Genomic DNA, 19,593 nt, shown 5'->3' with positions numbered 1-19,593 from the left:
ATCAGCAGGGCGGTGGTGAGGCCGGGAGGAAAGGTGTTTCAAGGAGGGCAGGGCCCTCTGTGTTGGATTCCGCTGAGTTCATCATTGGATTTAGGGAAATGGGTAGTGGGTGACCAAATGACCAGCTTTCGTATGTTGCTGAGGGGAAAGCCTGACTGTTGTGTTGGAGAGAGAATGGGAGATAAAAACATGAAGCCAGGTCCCTGTATAACTCTTGAAAATTTTTCTTGTGATTGGGAGCAGAGAAATGGGGTGATAGCTGGATTAAGGGAGAAGCTTGTTTTGTTTTTTGTATTTTGAGAAGCAGCAACGCCCAGTGGCCACGTGCCTGGATTCCAATCTCTGCTTTGCCACTTACTGGCTCTGGGACCTCACGTTTTCTCATATGTAAAATGGGGATAATGCAAATACTTGCCTTCCAGAGTTTTTATGAAGATTGAATGAATTAATGTATGTAAAGTACATGGCACACGTACAGGTGTTTGCTGCTGATGTTATTTGAAGTGGCAGATCCGAGTGTCGCATGTGTTCTTGTGCAGAGGGGGAGAAAGGGGTGAAGCATGAGAGGGGATACTTGCTCGCATGAAGGCTTGAGAAGGCAGAGACATCAGCCCAGGTGGACCGGTTAGCCTTTGCTAGGAGCAAGGAGAGTTCATTTGCCAGGATGTACTGTGTTTCCACGAAAATAAAAACGGGAATTATAGTAATTCTTGCTCCAAAAGATGCATTAGGGCTTATGTTCAGGGGATGTCATCCTGAAAAATCATGCTAGGGCTTATTTTCCAGTTAGGTCTTATTTTCAGGGGAACACGGTAGTGTTGACGAGCATGAACCACTTAAGTGGTACAGTTGACAGAATTTTGTGGTCTTTTCCTTGTCAGTAAATCACTACAATAAAAACCAGTTTCTTTGAATCAGGTTCCTACTCATCATATTGGAACTCTGCCGCAATTTAAATAATGTTTCTGGGCCTTGGTGTCCTTAGGTATTAAATGACATACTCTTTTTGATGATGAATGAATTTTCCTTCAACTCTGAAATTCTCTGTGCCCTCTGTTGTTTCAGGTCATCTCTAACCTTGGCTTTGTCTAAATTTTTAAGCCCTCAAATGAATGAATGGGAAGGAACAGAGGAAGCCAGTCAGAGTTCCCAAAGAAAGACCTATTTCCTGTACAGAGACTTTTACAGCAGCAGTAACATCAAGATATCCTACATGAAACCAGCTTTTTAAATCAGTATGATGGAATTTCCTTTTAGATGCTGACTTCGTCAAAGCATTGAAAATGTGTGCTGGTAAAAGTTGGCAAATGTATTGTTATTTTATTGAACAGTAGAAGGGTCTAAATGTTATTTTATGGAAAACTTCATTTCCTGCCATGTGTTTTAACTTAAGACATGGCTAGTTGAGGTTTCAGTTGTGAAATCTTTTGATCCGTTAAGTATGAGAACAAGTACAAATGTGAAATCATAAAGTCTCTCTCCATCATGTTTTACTTATTGAATAAAAGAAAGAATGGCTTACAACAAGGGCCACTAGTACAAATCTTAATCACATGAGACTAGCTTCCGAATAAAATGAAGATGCAGCCTTCAAAAAGATTTTGCTAATGTTTTTAATGTACATTGCTAGGGATCTTTATATAGTGTGCAGCCTTTGTATTAATTAAATAAAGTGTTAAAAGGGAGGCGTGTCTTTAAAAGTATTTTAAAGGTATTTTGTGTCACCAGTTCCAGCAGTTTTGTCCAGATTATTCGGATGAATAGCAACAGGGATATTGCCGTTCGTATTAATACCAATAGACAGAAAGCATCTGGGAACACTTTTGGTCATGGAGACTATCTAAATGAAAATGAGACTTTTTCAATAGAACGTGTAACTTCTTTCCCTTCTTCACTGACTTTTATATTTAGACAGTGGCCAATGTTTGGTGATTTCATTTCGCACAGACGGGCATTTGATTTTGAAGCATGCTCCCATGTTTCAGCTGCAGTTGTGTTCTTCCCCCTGACCCCCCAGGGGTTAGGCATGGTGGATTTTCTGCCACCAGGTGACTCTTGGGGATGAGTTTAAAGCTTATATGCATCTAGTTTTGTTCATGAGTCTGACAGATGCCAGTTAAGCTGTTGTAAATGAAATAATCTAGCTCTTGGCTGTGTTTTTACAGATTACCATATTGAAGGAAAATAATGAATGTTTATAAAATAAACATTTCTTTTTTTGTAAACCTAAAAAAAAAAAAGAGAGAGTAATAATGTAAGGGAGAGTCCTCTGATGATGATACTTATTACTTGTCTTTGTAATAAGGTATTTAAAATGGAGTGTGTGATAAACAGAAGATTCCGGTTCTGCTGACGAGCTCCCTGCCTGCCCTGCCCTCTCCCACCCATCCCAAACCAACTTTTTTTAACAACAAAAAGCTCCTGAACTTCTACTAACCTTCATTCTAGAAACCAATGTTAAGTGACGTCAGGTCACAGTCTTCATTTATTCTGCAGATATTTACTGACTCTTACAGTGTGTTGGGCCCCGTGCTTGATCTAGGGAGTTGGTAGAGGTGTGAATTCTACCCAGCACCTGATCTCAGGAGGCCTGTGGTCTGTGTGATGAAAAGGACATGTGCATGAGTGTTATAATTACATCACTATGTGCTAAGTATGACAAAGGCAGAAACATTTTATGGGGAGAGTTGAGAGGGTGGAGAGAAGAGGGAAGACCTTGGGATGGGGTGGGGGGTAGGTTTGAGCAGGGCCTGGAAGGGTGGGTGAGAGGTTGATAGCAGGACTGAGAGAGTGTGGCATGTCGAGGGACCTTGGCAGGGTTGGGGGACGTAGGCAAGTGTCACGTGCCTTTGAGGACCAGCAAGTTGTTCAGTTTGGCTGGTAAATCACTAGCCCAGGGATCCAGGAGGAGCTTAAGTTGGTATGAGTTACAAAGGCCTTTTAGCATTTTGGGTGTTTTTTTTTTGTTTTGTTTTGTTTTTTTTGTAGTTGAGTTTTAGAGAGCCCTTGAAGGTTTTTGGGAGCAACTCAGTAAGGTTGGAACATTAGGAGTATTTATCTAATATTGGCTGCTTTGAGAGACAAGGAGGAAAAGGCAGCAGTTCAAGTGAAAAGAAATTCTTGGCTCGGGAAGGTGGTGGGTGCACAAGGGGAGGAAAAGACACGAGCTGAATTCATGGAACTTGGCCATGTTAGGGACATAATGCCTGGAAGAGACAAAGACTGCGTGCGCGTGCGCGCCAACTGAAAATGCATTTGACTTTATTGAGTCCAAGATGGGTCTGGAATTGAAATCCTGGTGATGGAAAGCAGCTGATTTTATGGGGCTCTCTGAGGGCAGGAGTCGCCTTCTCTGTCTCTGCCTCTCCAGTGCCTGGCACCAGGCTCAAGCAATGTTTGTGAAAGAATATGGTGGATCTAGTCGTGCACGTGAGTGAGTTTATCATTGGGACAAGACTCTGGTGGTTAAGGGCCAAGTAGGCCTGGGTTTGAGCCCTCACTCAGCCATTCCTGAGTCATCTTGAGTGAGTTACTGAGCCTTTCTATTTCCTCATCTGCAGGATGGAGGATAATAACACTATCTTTTTGTTCATATTAGCTGAATGAATTAACGCACATGAAACATTTAACCCAGCATTTGGTACACACCCGAGATAAATGCTCCGCAGACATTGGCTGTTGTGACTCCGGGGTTTAGTAGCTTTGGGAACGCTCGACGCCTCAGCCGAGAGAGGGAGTAGGAGTGAGACAGTTTAGAAAAAGCTCCCATTGAGGAAGTGGGAGGAGAAATGGTAAAGGAGAAGGACCAGGCTCAGGGGGGCAGGAGGGGACCTGAAGAGTTCAATGTCAGCTCTTCCAGGCAAGGAAAATGCTTTAGGATGGAAAAGAATTCAGAGAGACCAGGGAGGGTAAGAACTGAGACTTGCCATTGAATTTGTTCAGGAAGCCATCCCAGCAACCTTGGAATGAGAAGTTGTAGGAAAGCAGAAGCCAGGTTACCTATGGTTACGGAGAACATCAAGGAAAAAGGGAAGATTCTGTTGGAAAAGGAAGTATCAGGAGAGGCAGGTACAGCTTTTAAATTTGTTCTGGCAAAATAATTGCTGGGATGTGGTACGAGGCCACCATACTTTACAGGTTCTTACTGTCATCCAGGAGAAGTCCCCTGGGGGTGTGCAGTGCTCAGTCTGCCACGTCCTGCATGGTAGCACTCGTGTGATGGCATACATAATTGTAAATGAATAAAATGTAATATGTAATGTAATAACAAGTAAATATTATTATAAACTTATTATAATGGCAACAGCATACATTATAACTGATGGTTAATGAGTATGCACTTACTATAGGCCAGCGGTGTTTTATGTTCTTTGCTTCTATTATCTCATTTAATCCTTTCCCAACAACTCTATGAGGTATGGGCGTTGCTATTCTCATTTAAAGCTAAGTGGGGGCCAGTAAGGTGCCCAGAATCACTCCGCTGGTATGTAAGTGGTGGAGCTGGGAGTAAACAGGCAATCTAGCTATAGAGCCCATGCTATTAACAGCCATACTATGCTGCTTTCCTTTTTGTTTTGCTGACAGTTTAGGATGAGCAAATGGCATTGGATATCATGATGAAACAGAAGGTCTAGAGGGAAAAACTGAACATGAAGGAAAGCGCTGATGGGAGCCGATGAAACAGTTTCAGGGAGGGTAGGCAGGACTAGGATCACAAGCGCAGGGGGACGATCAGTAGGGAAAATCACCCCACTTGCTCTCAGGGAGAGGAGCTAGAGAAGACTGGCAAATTACAGAGAAAGAGAGGCAAGGGATTTTACAGGAGCAAGAGAAAGGTAGAAAATTTGAAGAGATATTTTGAAGTGGTGAGGGAGACTGTCATCCATGTTGAGAATTTTCCCGTGGATTATTAAGAAGTGGCTCCCTCTGGTAGAACAATTGGACCTAGTCCTATTGGAGACAAGGTGCTGAATGAGCTAGCATTAGGGTGGGGGGTTCCTTGACCTTGAACAGATTTCTGAGGCACCCTTTGGTGGAGCCGTGATAGTAACACCATCCAAGGAGAGTGACTATATTTTGGTTTCTTGCTACTGATTTGATTTGCTGCTGGAAGTGGCGTTGAACAGCAATAGGATGTTGAAGAAAGACTCATACTGTGTTTGTTTCACCTGCTGTGAAGATGTCCCCGGTTTAGGGAGGAAGAGAAACCCAAAGGCGGAAGAAACAAAGAATGAAGTAGAGGCATTTTGAGTTTGAGGGTTGCTGAATGAAGCATGGATGGCACTTAACCGAAGAGTGCCTAACTCAGACCTCTTTAGGATTTTCTAGAAACCAGATACGTCATTTAGAATAGTGCTTCTCAAACTACCGGTGGTGAAGGGCTGTTGCTTCAAGGTTGTGGACTGTTTATATTTTGTAAAATATAACAAAAATGGATTAGAAAAAATAATTTAAAACAACAAAGACAGAAGAAGTACAAACCCAATTTGTTTTCTATTATTAGATTCAACAGATATATAATTTACTCTGCAATTGTGAAAATAAGGTTTCTAAGTGCTTTTAATTTCTGAAATTTCTTGTCATGGACTTCTTGCAGGTTCAGAACAAATGCAGACTCGTAGCTAACAGTGGGTCTCAGTTTGCGTCCATGGTACTGACAGAATTTAGAAGCCAGGCAGGCTCTAGTTTCCTGAACTCTTCCCACCAGAGTACTCAGCCTGGTACGGGGCACATGCTACACACTCAACAAATAAATGCTTGTTAAATAGTCCCCTTCAGAGATGGTTTTTGTATGCAGAATAAAATTCCATCAGTATTTAACAAGTCTCTCACAAACAAGATAATTAAAATTTGTTCACCTGGTGGTAGACAGAATTTTAAAGCAAAGTGTGCTTTACCTTGTTTTGCAATTTTCAAAAACCACATCTTCAGAAACCCTGAGTTACCAGAAAGCCACCGTTTGTTCCTTGCGTTGTGTACACACTAACCTTAGCCACAGTTTGTCTTTTGACTCAAGGTCGTGTCTGCAGCAAAGGTGTGTGGAGCTGCCAGTGAGTCCCCTTCCGTGAAGAGGCTCCGCCTGCTCGTTGCTGATAAAGATTTTTCTTTTAAAGCTGGCCAGTGGTAAGTGGCTTTTCTGTTTCCTGTGTTGTGTGTGTTTAAGAAGGTGCTATCAGAGGGCTCATTTTTTCCTTCTGGAAAGGACTTCCGTTGCCAGCAGTTTCTCCTGAGGAATGAGTATTCTAGACCATCTCCATTCGGGGTGAGCCTTTTTTTGGCATGGAGAATATGATTTTTTTCCTAGCCTCGCAGCTTACCTTGATTTTGCACCCCTGACCCTCTAAGTCATATATGAAAATTGCTGGCTTGAGTTTTCCAGGTTGAAACAAAGCAGCTAGTTCTGGTCTGTGGTCCCGACAACTCTGATAATTCCGCTCTGCAGGAACGGTTGCTAATAGAGTGCCCTGCAGTAATCTACTCTGCTAGAATAGGTGTTGCTGGGGATTCATACGGTTTCAAAAATTAGTCTTCTTTAGGTCAAGTACAGAGTAAAGTCTGAAAAGAAGAATAGCCAGTTATGTCACAGAGCTGGCCACCCTCTCGACTGAATTCCTGCATCACGCATCCCATGTCTGGGTGGGGTTTATTATTAGTGCTGACTTTATTATCAGGAGCCCCCCCCCCCCCCCCCCCCCGCCATCAGGCCCAGCCCACACCACACTGACGAGTCTGCCCCATTCAGCTCTGGGGACCAGTCAGTATGCTGACAGGGAAACGGCCCCGCTGTCCTCCCCTCTCCCCCCAGTTCCTGTGAGTGGCCTCCCTGAGCTGCAATTCAAGGTGAATTGTAAATAACTTGTATTTCTTTAGGAAAGGTGTGTTTGGGTGTATGTTTCCTTTATTTAAATAAAGCATTCATTTCTAAATGAATTTCTGGCATGTCAATCCTGGTAGCATTTTTTAGGAGTCACTTGACTAATTTTGGCAGTCCATCTGGAAATGTGGTTTTGTTAGAAGGAGGATGTGTGATAATAGCAAGTGTGATAATAGCAAGAGTTAGCAGTCTTGTGTTAATAGTTTGCCTTTGAATTTAGAACTAGAAAACAAGATGCTGATTGCAATAATTTGCGTTTGTGAAGCAATTTACTGCAATCTTTGCACATGTTCAGTGATACATATTAAATGCATTTGGGCTGTTGTAGCGGGGGGTGGGGGGTGGGCAACGTTTCTACCCTTCAGAAATAGTTCAGCAGTTATTACATTGAAAAGTGGAAACTTTCATTGTAATGATCTGTCTTCCGTACTTCCCTTCTGTGGAAGTGTTTGTGTCGTGTGCACAGCGTTGCTTTGTGCCGTCAGCTCGGAATTGGGCCCAGACTCTGACGCCAGTCCCCAGTATCTTGATGAGAAAAGGCCTGTGCATTGGTTTCTAATGCTGCTGTCACAGTGTGCCTGCAGGTGTATTAGCACTTGCAAATCTGTAGTCACCGATGAGAAAAATGTCATCATTCTCTAGTGATACATCCAGAAATAGGGTCCCGTTGTGATCCTCAAGGTAAAACTATCAAGGTTGGTAGTATATAACCCATATCAATGAGCAGACTTAGTCAGGTCACTGATGCCAAGACAGGTGTTAGTATGTGCTTGACAGACCCCTGCCTCACAGCGCAGACGTGGGGGTGGTCATCCGGCAGGTTAGCGAGGACTCCCCTCAGCAGCCGTCCCTGGTGCCTGGGCCTCCCCTTTTAAAAGATGAGTCCCTTAGCGTGGACTTACTGCACGGCTGTAGGCGCTGACTCCCTTTGCACATTTGCCTTCGTGGTACAGAATGGCCATTTGCTTAGGGTGGTAGTGTCCGCTCCTTCAGCGCTGTGGCTACATGGCTTGCAGTCTAGGCTCTTATCTCCTCAGCTCGGTAGTAACCTCCATGTGGCACTTGGGAGATGAGGACAAGGGTTAGGGAGTGTGGATGTGGCTGCCGTGCAGTTTGTGTCATTAGGATTATCAGATTTATTGCTACTTAGCCATAAAGGAGAGGATTGCTGTTGAGCTTAGCTTTGGGGCGGGAGACAGGGCCACTGTGATCCCCTATCACTGGATTCCTGACCGGTCGGCTGCTCTGACACCTGCCAAACTGTGAGGGGGAGACCCCAGACCCGCCTCAGTGCTCTGGGGTTTTGGGCACAGATCCCAAGTGGACACCTCAGCGTAGACCTGAGATTGGTCTCCAGGGCTCTTCCTGGGCACTGTGTCCTTCCTGAGCCCTCCCAGAGAGGGCAGACTGGTTTCTGTGCTAGGAACCCAGTCCCAAGAACTCAAGTCATCTAATGCAGAGAGAAAAGCCAAAAGGGGAAACTGCCTCCGAACCCCTTCTCACGTGAGCAGGGCCAAACCTTTAGGGCTTCTCTCGCCAGTGGGTCCATCCCTCAGTACCTAGCTCCTTGGTGAGTCCTGCCCATTACCTCTTCAGAATTCCTCCTTCCTGAGGGTGGAAAGATTGGCCCTCTCAGGGCTGGCATGTGCCACCAACAGTCCTCGTGCAGTCTGTGAGTGCCCGGGGCTGCCAGTCCATTCTCTGGTGCTCAGTGCTGTGGGCTGGGTCCATCCCCCGGGGAGGCTGTACCACAGTGTCACACGCCTGGTACTCTGGGGACTGCCCAGCTCATATGTCCGCTTTTCTTCATGCTAGCTGTGTGTCATGGGCAGTTTCTGTCTTTCTCTGGGCTTCGGTTTCCAGGTAAAGAAGGAATAGTAATATTCCTGTATCTTGGGATATGGTAGCACTTAGTGCAATGCCTAATGTTTAACTTTATTAGTTTGTTTCTTGTTATAGCCAATGTTCCACTCAGTCAGTTAGATCATTTGTGCTGGTGAGGCCCAGGGGACAGATTCCAATTCTTAGTTCCTGGGCCCATGCTCCTGCAGTAACGCTGGGTTGGAAGAGCAGCAGGCCCAGTAGGTGTGGGTGCACATGCGTCTCCAGTGACCGGATGCCTCTCGTGCCGTGGGCAGCTCTGACTCCACGGGGTCTGCGCACAGGACACCACGTGAGGGGAAGCAAGCGCAACACAGTTATGGAAAGAGAAAGGTGTATGTCTGGCTTCAGACAAGATAACGTATGTTTTTATGCTTGAAAGTGACAGGGCTGTACCAGGAGAAGGAGCAGAATTAGAGCAAAAAGACTACCCCACCCTCCAGCACGGCCGCTGTGTTGTAGACAGTATACACCCTACACAGCCGTGTCCGGCAGCCTGACTCTCATGTGACCACACACGGAAGTGCTGCAGTTTTCGGTGTCGTTGTCCAGACTGTCCTCCATTGCTCGTCTCGTGAGCGCCACGTGTCTTTTACGACTCCTCTGTGAAATCTTGCTCAATTCTTCTACTTCTGGTAGAATTGACGACTTCTTCCTCTGCTCTCCTCCTCACCCCCAACGGACTCCCCACAAGCAGTTTTTTTTTTTTTTAAATAAAACAGTGGCTTTAATATTTTCCGATAAAATCAGGATCACATATGTTGGAACCAAGAAATCTCTGCTAAGTACAGATACTTCAGATAGATCTCAAATGATGAGCATTTTTTTTCTCTCTCTGCCAAGCAGATTTTGACATAGCCCATTTAATTGTATTTATTTAATTTCCCTCCCATTCAGGTGAGCTTATTGAGGGCAGGAACCAAGACATAACTTGCATCTTTACTTCTAACATGAACCACAGTGCCTGTACATTGTAGGCAGGTGCCACCTGTAGTGTTTGCACATAATAAAGCATTGCCAATTCGGCCACGGTTTTCGTGCCTGCTTTGTGCTGGGCCCTGGGGCTGCATCTGTGGGCAGGACAGCGCTGCCTGGTGTGTCACAGATATGGCCATGTGTGCCTCACTCCAGAATTAGGCTCTTTTTCTCAGTTCTTCATATACTCACGCATCTGGGGCTGCAGTTGGTGCCTTAATTTTTGGCTCCAGGACTGCTCATCCCCAAACGTCATTTTTAAAGTGGTGTGTGTGTGTGTGTGTGTGTGTGTGTGTGTGTAAAACAATTCTTCCTTGGACACATGTTTTATCAAATATGTATTGTTCATATTTTCTTAAATCCATTCACATGAGGTTTCTATGTCATTTGAATTCTTCTGTCGCATTTAATAAGGGGAGTCCTTTTTCCCAAAGGTACCTTTCCAGATTTTCTATAGGATTCCTTTTCACTCACCTGAGAATGGTCTTCATCAACATCAAGCAGCAGAGGGCGCTGGAGTTCAGGAGATGAAGCAACAAGAGTAGTTTGTTGATGATTATTTTTTTATCATGTAAGCTGTGGAGATGCTATTATACCTCCTCTCTGAAAGCATATAGGAACTATGTTAATAATGTTAACTATAGTCTTTTAAAATTTGTATCTTGTCTGAAATGAAAGGGAAATTAAGGTATTCATGGGAAACAGTCACGTGAATATAGGTGAAAATAGGCTAGGGAACTTTTCTGGAGCATTTCCATCCAGAACTGTTTTTTATAAGACTATAAAAAGTAAACAGATATTTAAGGTCATAGATAGAAAGAAAGCATCTTTTGAGGTCATAGATGAAATCAGTAGAGAACATTTTCATGTAAGCCTGCAAGTAGGAAAACAACTGTGGGAAAACGATACTTTTGCTCTTTGATGGCAGAGAAACATGTCGATTGGATGTTTGATTTTCATAGACATGGAGATGAGGATTTTTTGTGGTCCCGGATTCTAATAAATTTTTCTTTCCTTGGTATGTGACTATGTTTGTTGCACTTCCTAGAATCCCCAACAAAAGGGTTTCTGTGGTATAAAACTATTGAAGGCTTAAAACTTGAAAGAGTTCTAGACTATAGGAGTGTGGTTAGAAGAAAGCAAGAAAAATAAGACTTTTGGAACTTAGAAGGCCATATCGGCCTATTTAGTTTGTCAAATGCCAGTGAAAGAGTTTTTGTTGCCTTTTTATTCAGCTTTTAAAACTGTTTTATTGAAATATACTTTACATATTATAAAATTCATCAAGGTAACGCATAACATTCATCCACTTAAAGTGGTTTTTAGTATAGTCACAGAATTGGACAACCATCAGCACAGTCGACTTCAGAACATTCTCTCATCCCAAGAAGAAACCCTATACTAATTCTTATTCATTCCTCATCCTCACCCCCTTAGACAACCACTGTTTTCTTTCTGTATTTATGGATTTGCCTATTCTGGACATTTCTTATCAATAGAATTATACAATATATGGTCTTTTCTGTGACTGGCTTCTTTCACTTAACATAATTTCAGTGTTCATCTATGTTGTAGCATGTATCAGTACTTCATTGTATGGATACACACATTTTGTTTATCCATTTATCAGTTGATGAACATTTAGACGGTTTTCACTTTTAGGCTATTATCAATAATACTACTATGAACATTCGTGTATATGTTTTTGAGTGGACATATATTTTCCTTTCTCTTGGGTATATACTTAGGAGTAGAGTTGTTGGGCATATGGTAACTGTGTTTAACATTTTCAGGCACTACCAAACTGTTCCAGAATGGCTGCTCCATTTTGCAGTCCTGCTACAGTGTATAAGGGTTCCAATGTCCCCAGCTCCTTACTGACACTTGCCGTTGTGTTTTTGATTAGCCACCCATCCCAGTGCTTTCCCTAATAACTTACGATGTTGAACATCTTTTCATGTGTTTATTGGCCATTTATGTATCTTTTTTGGAGAAATAGTTATATAAATCCTTTTCCCATTTTTTAAATTTGTCTTTTCATTACTGAGTTGTAAGAGTTTTTATATATTTTGCATGCAAGTCCCTTATCAGATATATGTTTTGAAAATATTTACTCCCATTCCGCCGGTTGGTTGTCTTTTAACTTTCCTGGTGATATCATTTGTAGCACAACGTTTTTCATTGATGCAGTCTAGTTTCTGTATTTTTTCTTTGACCTTTGTCTTTTGGTATCTAAGTAACCATTGCCATGAAGAGTTACTCCTGTGTAAGTTTTCTAAGAGTTTATAATTTTAGCGTTTACATCTTTGATCCATTTTGAGTTAATTTTTGTATATGGTGTGAGGTAAGGGTCAAATGTCATTCTTTTTACATGTGGATATTCAGTTGTCCTAGCACCATTTATTGAAAAGACTAATCTTTTGCCATTGAATTGTGTTGGTACATTTGTTGGAAATCAACACCATAAATTTAAGTATTTATTTTTGGGTTCTCAGTTCTTTTTCATTGATCTATATGCCTGTTCTTATGCAAGTATCACAATGTCTTCATTACTATAGCTTTATAGTAAATTTTGAAATCAGAAAGTGTACATTCTCCAGATTTCTTCTTCTTTTTCAGGATTGTTTTGATGATTCTGGGTCCCTTGAATTTCCATATTAATTTTATGATCAACTTGACAATTTCTGCACAGAAACCAGCTGGGTTTTGATAAGTATTGGATTGAATTTGGAGATCAATTTTGCGAGTATTGCTATTTTAACAATATGAAGGCTTTCAATTCATGATCATGAGATGTCTTTCCATTTATTTAGATCTTTGATTGTTTTTCAACAATGTTTTGTGGTTTTCATTGTGCAAGTATTATGCTTCTTTTGTTAAATTGATTCTCAGTTATGTTATTCTTTTTTTGGTATTACAAATAGGATTATTTTTCATAATTTCACATTTAGATTGCTAGTGTATAGAAAGACAATTGATTTTTGTTATTGATCTTGTATCCTGCAACCTTATCTGACTTGTTAATTAGTTCTAGTGCCTTTATAGTAGATTCCTCAGGATTTTCTGTATACAATGTCATGTCATCTGTAACTTCTTTCTCTCCAATCTGGATGCCTTTTATTTCATTTTCTTGTTTAAATGCCTTGGTTGGAATCTCTAGAATACTGTGGAGAGAAGTGGTGGGAGTGGACATCCTTGTCTTATGTCTATTCCCAGAGGAGGAACTTTCAGCCTTTCATCATTAAATATGATTCTGTAGATTTCTTTATCAGGTCTAGGAAGTTCCCATTTATTCCTAGCTTGTTGAATATTTTTATTATGTAAGGGTGTTGGGTTTTATCAAGTGCCTTTTCTGCATCTGTTGAGATGATTATGTGGGTTTTGTCCTTTATTTTATTAAGTGGTGCATTTCATTGAGTGAGTTTCAGGTATTAAACTGGCCTGGTATTCTTGGGATTTTTGCATCTGTGTTTACAAGGGATATTGATCTATAGTTTGTTTTCTTGTGATATCATTCTCTGGTTTTGGAATCAGGGTAATAGTAATACTGGCCTCATAGAATGAGTTTGGAAGTGTTGTTTTCTGTTTTTTTTTAGAAGATATTGTGAAAGATTAATATTAATTCTTCTTTAAATGTTTGGTAGAATTCAAGAGTGATGCCACCTGAACCTGTCCTTTTCTTTGTGGGAAGTTGTAAAATTACTAATTCAATCCATTTGCTTGTTATGGGTCTGTTCAGATTTTTTGTTTCTCCTTGAGTCCATTTGGGTAGTTTTTGTCTTTCTGGGAATGTGTCCATTTCATCGAAGTTATCTAATTTTTTGTCAAACAGTCGTTCATAGAATTCCTTTATAATCTTTTATTTTTGTAAGGTTGGTGATGATGTCCCGTCTTTCATTTCTGATTTTGGTAATTTTCTGTTTTTTCTTTTTTTTTTGAAATCAGTCTAGTTAAAAGTTTGTCAGTTTTGTTTGCCTTGTTGCCCACTTTTAAAATTGCTTCAACAGTAATAATTTATTTGCCTTCCTTTTAGGGTCGATTTCTTTATCCCAGGAGTCTCTGTGGTTGGTGGGTTCTCAATATGCTCTAGCCCCAGATTGCTAGAACAAGAGAGAATGATAGAATTGGCAGTGAAATATACGAACCACCCTCCTGCTCTCTGGATTCACAATCAGGTGAGCAAACCTCTGTTTAAACTTGCAGATTAGGGCATCTCTGCCGCCCACAAAATTTCTGTTAGCTCACTTAATCTATCTTAGAAACCTAGGCTTGAGTGAAAAGGGTACATGCTCACAGAGAGCTCCCTTACATCCAGAATTCAGACTCCAAAAGGTCAAAGAAGCAGAATCTTTTTGGTGCGTTAAGGATGACTCAAAGATACTTTGAAATCTGGAAATATTGTCTGGGTCACCAAGCCGTATTCAGTTGAATACTGCTTTAGGAGTAAAACATTTTATTTATATGTAAGTTTTTGAAAATTGGTTCTTTGTATGTCTTGTAAATGGTAAATCTACAAAATCAGATTATTTTGTCCTAACCATCCTAATGAAGGGAATTAAACTATCATTCTGTCATTACTTGGACGGGAAACGGTCTCTGATTACATACTGCTCAAGCCCAGAGCTGAGCACTACTAAATCTGAGGTGTCCTTGCCTCTCCATTTCAGTCTCTAGAGATCTCAGCACATGCGAGTCTGAGAGGGAATCTGCATTTGCTGCTAATAACTCATGCCTCTTCCGGGGACTGAAACACAGTCCTACATAATAAGCTGCCTGCTCATTCCCTACTAGAGCTTTGATAACAAAGAATGAGCTGAGAGCAGATCAGTTATTTGTCTACTTAGTTTTTGACCCTTGTCTTTTTTGTTTTACTGCCATCCCTTTCACTTCTAGTGTGTGCCTACTTCATTTACCACCAGCCATCCCATCCCAGGCATTTTCTTATCCCCTTTACCGAAAAGGAATGTACCAGTACAAATACTGTAGATAGATACACTGATTTTAAAATTTATATGGAATGGCAAAGGAACTCAAATAGCTAAAACAGTTTTGAAAAGTAAGGCTATAGTGGGAGGAATCACATTCCTCAAATTTAAGATTAAAATAAAATGACAATAATCAAAATAGTGTGGTATTGGTGAAGGGATCGACACACAGATCAATGGAACAGAAAAAAGAGTTCAGAAATAGACTGACACACATATGGCTATTTAATATTTGACAAAGGTGCTTAAGAAATTCCATGGAGAAAGGCTAACCTTTTCAACAAATAGTATTGGAACAATTGTCTATCCATATGCAAAAAACAACAACCCATAAAACAAAAAACCTTGACCTATATCTCATACTTTATATTCAAGATTAACTCAAAATAGGTTGTAGATCTAAGTATAAAACATGAAACCAGAAAAGTTTTAGAAGGAAACATAAGAAATATTCTGAACTTGAGGGTGGGCAAAGAGTTCTTAGACACGACACCAAAAGCAAGATGCATAATTAAAATTTAAAAAAATTTTTGTGCAAAAAACACTATTAACAGAATTTAAGAAAACAAGCTACAGACTAAGAGAAAGTATTTGCAAATTAGAGAGCCAACAAAGGACTGTATCCAGAATATATAAAGAACTCCCAAAAATCAGCAAAAAAGAGAACAACAAATATAATTTTAAAATGGCCAGAGAATTGAATAGATACTTCACTTTTAAAAAGGATGTAAGAATAGCAAATAAGCAATGAAAAGATGTTTAACATCTTTTATCATTAACTATTAGGAAAATGCGGAGTAAAACTATATATAGTGGGATATCTACAGACCTGGTAGAATGACTAAAATTAAAAATATTGACACTACCAAGTGCTAACAAGGTTGTGGAGCCACTGGAACTCTGTTAATATAACGCTTATGTTGCCACCAGGAATGCAAGATGCTCAAGCCATTCTGTAAAACATTTTGGCAGTTTCCTATAAAATTAAATATACACTTACCATAAGACCCAGGAATACCACTCCTGGGTATTTATGCTAGAGAAATGAAAGCTTTGTTCGTATTAAAACCTGTGCATGAATGTTTACAGTAATTCTATTTACAGTTATCAAATACTGGAAACACCCCAAATGCCCCTCGAGAAGTGAATGGATAAACAAACTGTGATATAGTCATATAGTGTATTGTTACTCAGCAGTACCACAGATGAACTATTATTTATTGATGGCACACAACAACTCGGGTGAATCTCAGAGGCATTATGTTGAGTGGGAGAAGCCAATCTCAAAGGTTATGTACTGTATAATCTCATTTATGTCACATTCTGGAAGACAGATACAGTGATGGAAAACAGATCTGTGGTTGACAGGGTTAGGGGTGGGGAAGGGTGTGAGCCTAAAGGGATAGCACAAGGGGCTTTTCTGGGGTGAGGGAACTGTTTTATATCTTGATTCTGGTGGTAGTTACACAGATGTATGCAAGTGTAAAATTCATGGAACTGTACACCAACAAAAGTTTTCCTGGAATATAATTGAAAAAATAAAGGATTTTTAAATCTATGGGGGCATAAAAACTATATGTTCTTGTGGTTTACATATCAAGTTGTGTCTGTTCAGAATAACCCCTGGCTGCTTGCCTTAGCATTTCCATTGTAAATGTATCCTGTCACATTTTTATCCTCCAACCTTCTGAGTTCTTCCTTTGGTGTGGCCTTAGCTGCATCATTCCTTTTTAGATTCTCTTTGGATTTTCCACCCATTACTGTCTCGAGGCTACATCCTGAGTCTCTAAAATATGCCGTGAGTGTGGGACCCGCAAGGTGTTCACGTGCCCTGCACTCACTGTTAAAAGGAGCTTAGCCATTCCGTCTCCTAGTGCTGTGAGCCCCCTCACGTTGTCAGTCTTCCACGTGACCTGACCTGGTCCTGGTCCATAGCTCCCTGCTTGGTTTCATGCCTCATTGGCATTTCAATGAAGGAACTTATTCTTGGAGGCTGTAGAAAATCTCCAAGTGGCATTGCTTGAATGCACATCCTAATTGTAGTGCCTGCTCCACTCTGCCCAGTGGGAGTTGCAAACAGCCTTTATGAAGTCAGATTTTTCTTGGAACCATTCTCAGGTGGCTGTATTCCTCCCGAGGATTTTTCTTATTAAGCTATTAGAGTGGACAATGGAGGCACATGAGTGTCTGGGTGGCAGCAGGCTGCTCTGTTGGGACACGGGATAAAATGCCATAATGTCTTCCTTTATTTCATCTGCTTTGGCTCAAGCTCCTGGCAGGGTAAAGGGTTCTAGACAGCTGTTGTGTGCCTGCTCCAGTTGCTGTGGAGAAGTAGTTTATTTCAGAAGTAGAAAATCTATACCCAAATTAGATACATTGCTATGTGATTGAAGGTAATATCCTTTTACTCACTTCCATATTGTACTGTACAGTACTTTGAGTTTTATTGTTCATGCTACCCTGGCAGTTTTTATTGATCAACAAAAGACAAAGATGGCTTTTGATTCTTTCCAGATGCTGCAAATTAGAAGATAGATCTAGTGAAGATTATTTTGTCATTAAGGAGACGACAGGCTTCTTGAGTATTATCTTTCCCTGGGGCATGTTTTCTTGCCAACCTTAGGGTTGAAAACACTGTGGTTTTTAAAAACAATAACCTAAAGGCATTTTTGTTGTCATTACTAAGCATGCCGAAGAAGACCATTGGAGAAAATTATTTCTTTTTCAGTTCTTCGTCTCTCTTTTACTCTTAGATTCTTAGAGCTAAAGAGAGAAGTGTACAGGCAAGCAAGAGGGGGAGGCAGGGCATAAAGAGATTAAAGCCACTGTCATTGTTACGCAGAGCCTCTCGTGTCATAAATTCTATTTTCAAGACTTGAAAGGAAGGAGCATTTTAAAGCACTTTGGTAGCCAGTGTAGTGATTCTTAGATTTTAGTTATTACTAACAGAATGCTCCCTTGATGCTAATTTCTTTTGTCAAAAATGAAAACCCACTTACTATTTCATGTAAAAATCTCCTACATATTTAGAATAGTTAAGTTCAGATGTATTTTCCCCCTCAGAGAAAGGATTTCCATTCACTTAACAGTTCTTTACCAAAAAAGACCTGTTTTGTGAATTCAAATAATTTTTTTTCTTAGATTTTTCTCTAAGATTAACTCTTCTTTAAGTTATAGAGCCTCAAATTAAATTCATGTCAAAAAGGACTTACTGCCTATCTGCCATGCAAGGTGCCAGGGTGTGAATGCTAAAGGTTCAGTCTTCAAAGAGCATATGGTACGTTAATACATCTTAGGAGTGAGTTCATTTAGTTGATTTATGTCAGGAATGTGTAATGAAACAGGCCTATGCTCTTAATATAAATTTCTTGATTTCCAGATTCTGTTTTTTAGTGATAGAGAAGAAGGAGGCAGGCACCCCCAGCACTTTTTCTACCGACAGCTGCTCTGACCAAAATACCCTATTATGTGGAGCTGGGTGCCAAAAGGGAGTTTTCCCCCACAGTGTATCATGTGATGCCCACCACAGCCCTGTGGGGTGAGCTGGACAGCTGCTGATACCCCTTTTCCAGACATGGCAGCAGAGGCGCAGAGAAATGAAGGGACTTGCTGGATATCATAGAGGATGTGATCAAAATTCAGTCGTCTGACTCCTAGATCAGTACATTTTTCTCCAGACTAGGTATTCTCAACCTTGTTAGATCCAGTGGCCTTTCTCTAGAACTATCTTGAAATGAAATTCAAAGTTAATGTAATCAACACATAAATTCTAGAGGTAATGTAATTCTTTAAGTGTACTACAAGAGAGAAATAAAGGGATAAAGGAAAATGATTCACAAAGTCTATGTATTTCATATAAATGCGTGGGCATATCTACACGAGAAGGTAGAATGAAGTAGTCAGATGGCTGTTCCTCAGTGTAGCATTGCCATGACACACTGTGCACAGATGCAGGTGGTGAAAGCTGTTGTATGGGGACAGAAGGATCACATGCACATGTTCCCAGTGGGGACGTGGTTTTCCAGAACAGTGAACATGCTTGGTAAAGTTCTGAGCACAACCAAGTACAATCTGCACGGTGGTTACATTCTGGAAAAGTCAGACTACATTAGATCCATGCAAAAAACACTTTTGAATTTTTTTGTAAAATGAGTTAGGATCTAGTCTCAGATCATTAAAAACCAGTTCTCACCTACATGTATGCCCTATGGGTCATTGAGAAGTCTGTGCATTGCAGATAATGACGTGCTGCTAAACCAGCTCTCTGAGTAAACAGTGCCCTGATTTGCAGCATTTGCTGATTGCTGTGCTGTAAATACCCCCATAATGGCTGTATGTGGTACTCACTCCCCAGTGTATGTGGTACTCACTTCCCAGTGTATGTGGTACTCACCCCACAGTGTATGTGGTACTCACCCCCCAGTGTATGTGGTACTCACCTCCCAGTGTATGTGGTACTCACCCCCCAGTGTATGTGGTACTCACTCCCCAGTGTATGTGGTACTCACTCCCCAGTGTATGTGGTACTCACCCCCAGTGTATGTGGTACTCACTCCCCAGTGTATGTGGTACTCACCCCCCAGTGTATGTGGTACTCACCCCCCAGTGTATGTGGTACTCACTCCCCAGTGTATGTGGTACTCACCCCCAGTGTATGTGGTACTCACTCCCCAGTGTATGTGGTACTCACCCCCCAGTGTATGTGGTACTCACCCCCCAGTGTATGTGGTACTCACCCTCCAGTGTATGTGGTACTCACTCTCCAGTGTATGTGGTACTCAGCCCCCCATTGTATGTGGTACTCACCCCCAGTGTATGTGGTACTCACTCCCCAGTGTATGTGGTACTCACCCCACAGGGTATGTGGTACTCACCCCC

The 19,593-nt window shown here is 41.2% G+C and overlaps 1 protein-coding gene across 4 annotated transcripts in view; it reads left to right on the top strand.

The window, feature by feature from the left end:
- Positions 1-19,593, top strand: part of OXNAD1 (oxidoreductase NAD binding domain containing 1) — a 35,807-nt gene that overhangs the window by 12,480 nt on the left and 3,734 nt on the right. For all 4 annotated transcript variants that reach the window (XM_033132714.1, XM_033132713.1, XM_033132712.1 and 1 more), the window contains 2 exons: positions 6,017-6,123; positions 13,764-13,905. In XM_033132714.1, coding sequence (XP_032988605.1) covers positions 6,017-6,123; positions 13,764-13,905 — 249 coding nt within the window. The remainder of the gene's footprint in view (positions 1-6,016; positions 6,124-13,763; positions 13,906-19,593) is intronic.

Source organism: Rhinolophus ferrumequinum, chromosome 17, assembly GCF_004115265.2.
Source record: "Rhinolophus ferrumequinum isolate MPI-CBG mRhiFer1 chromosome 17, mRhiFer1_v1.p, whole genome shotgun sequence".
NCBI classification, from domain to species: Eukaryota; Metazoa; Chordata; class Mammalia; order Chiroptera; family Rhinolophidae; genus Rhinolophus; species Rhinolophus ferrumequinum.
The sequence above is the reverse complement of the archived record's forward strand: the minus strand, read 5'-3'. Positions and strand labels throughout refer to the sequence as shown.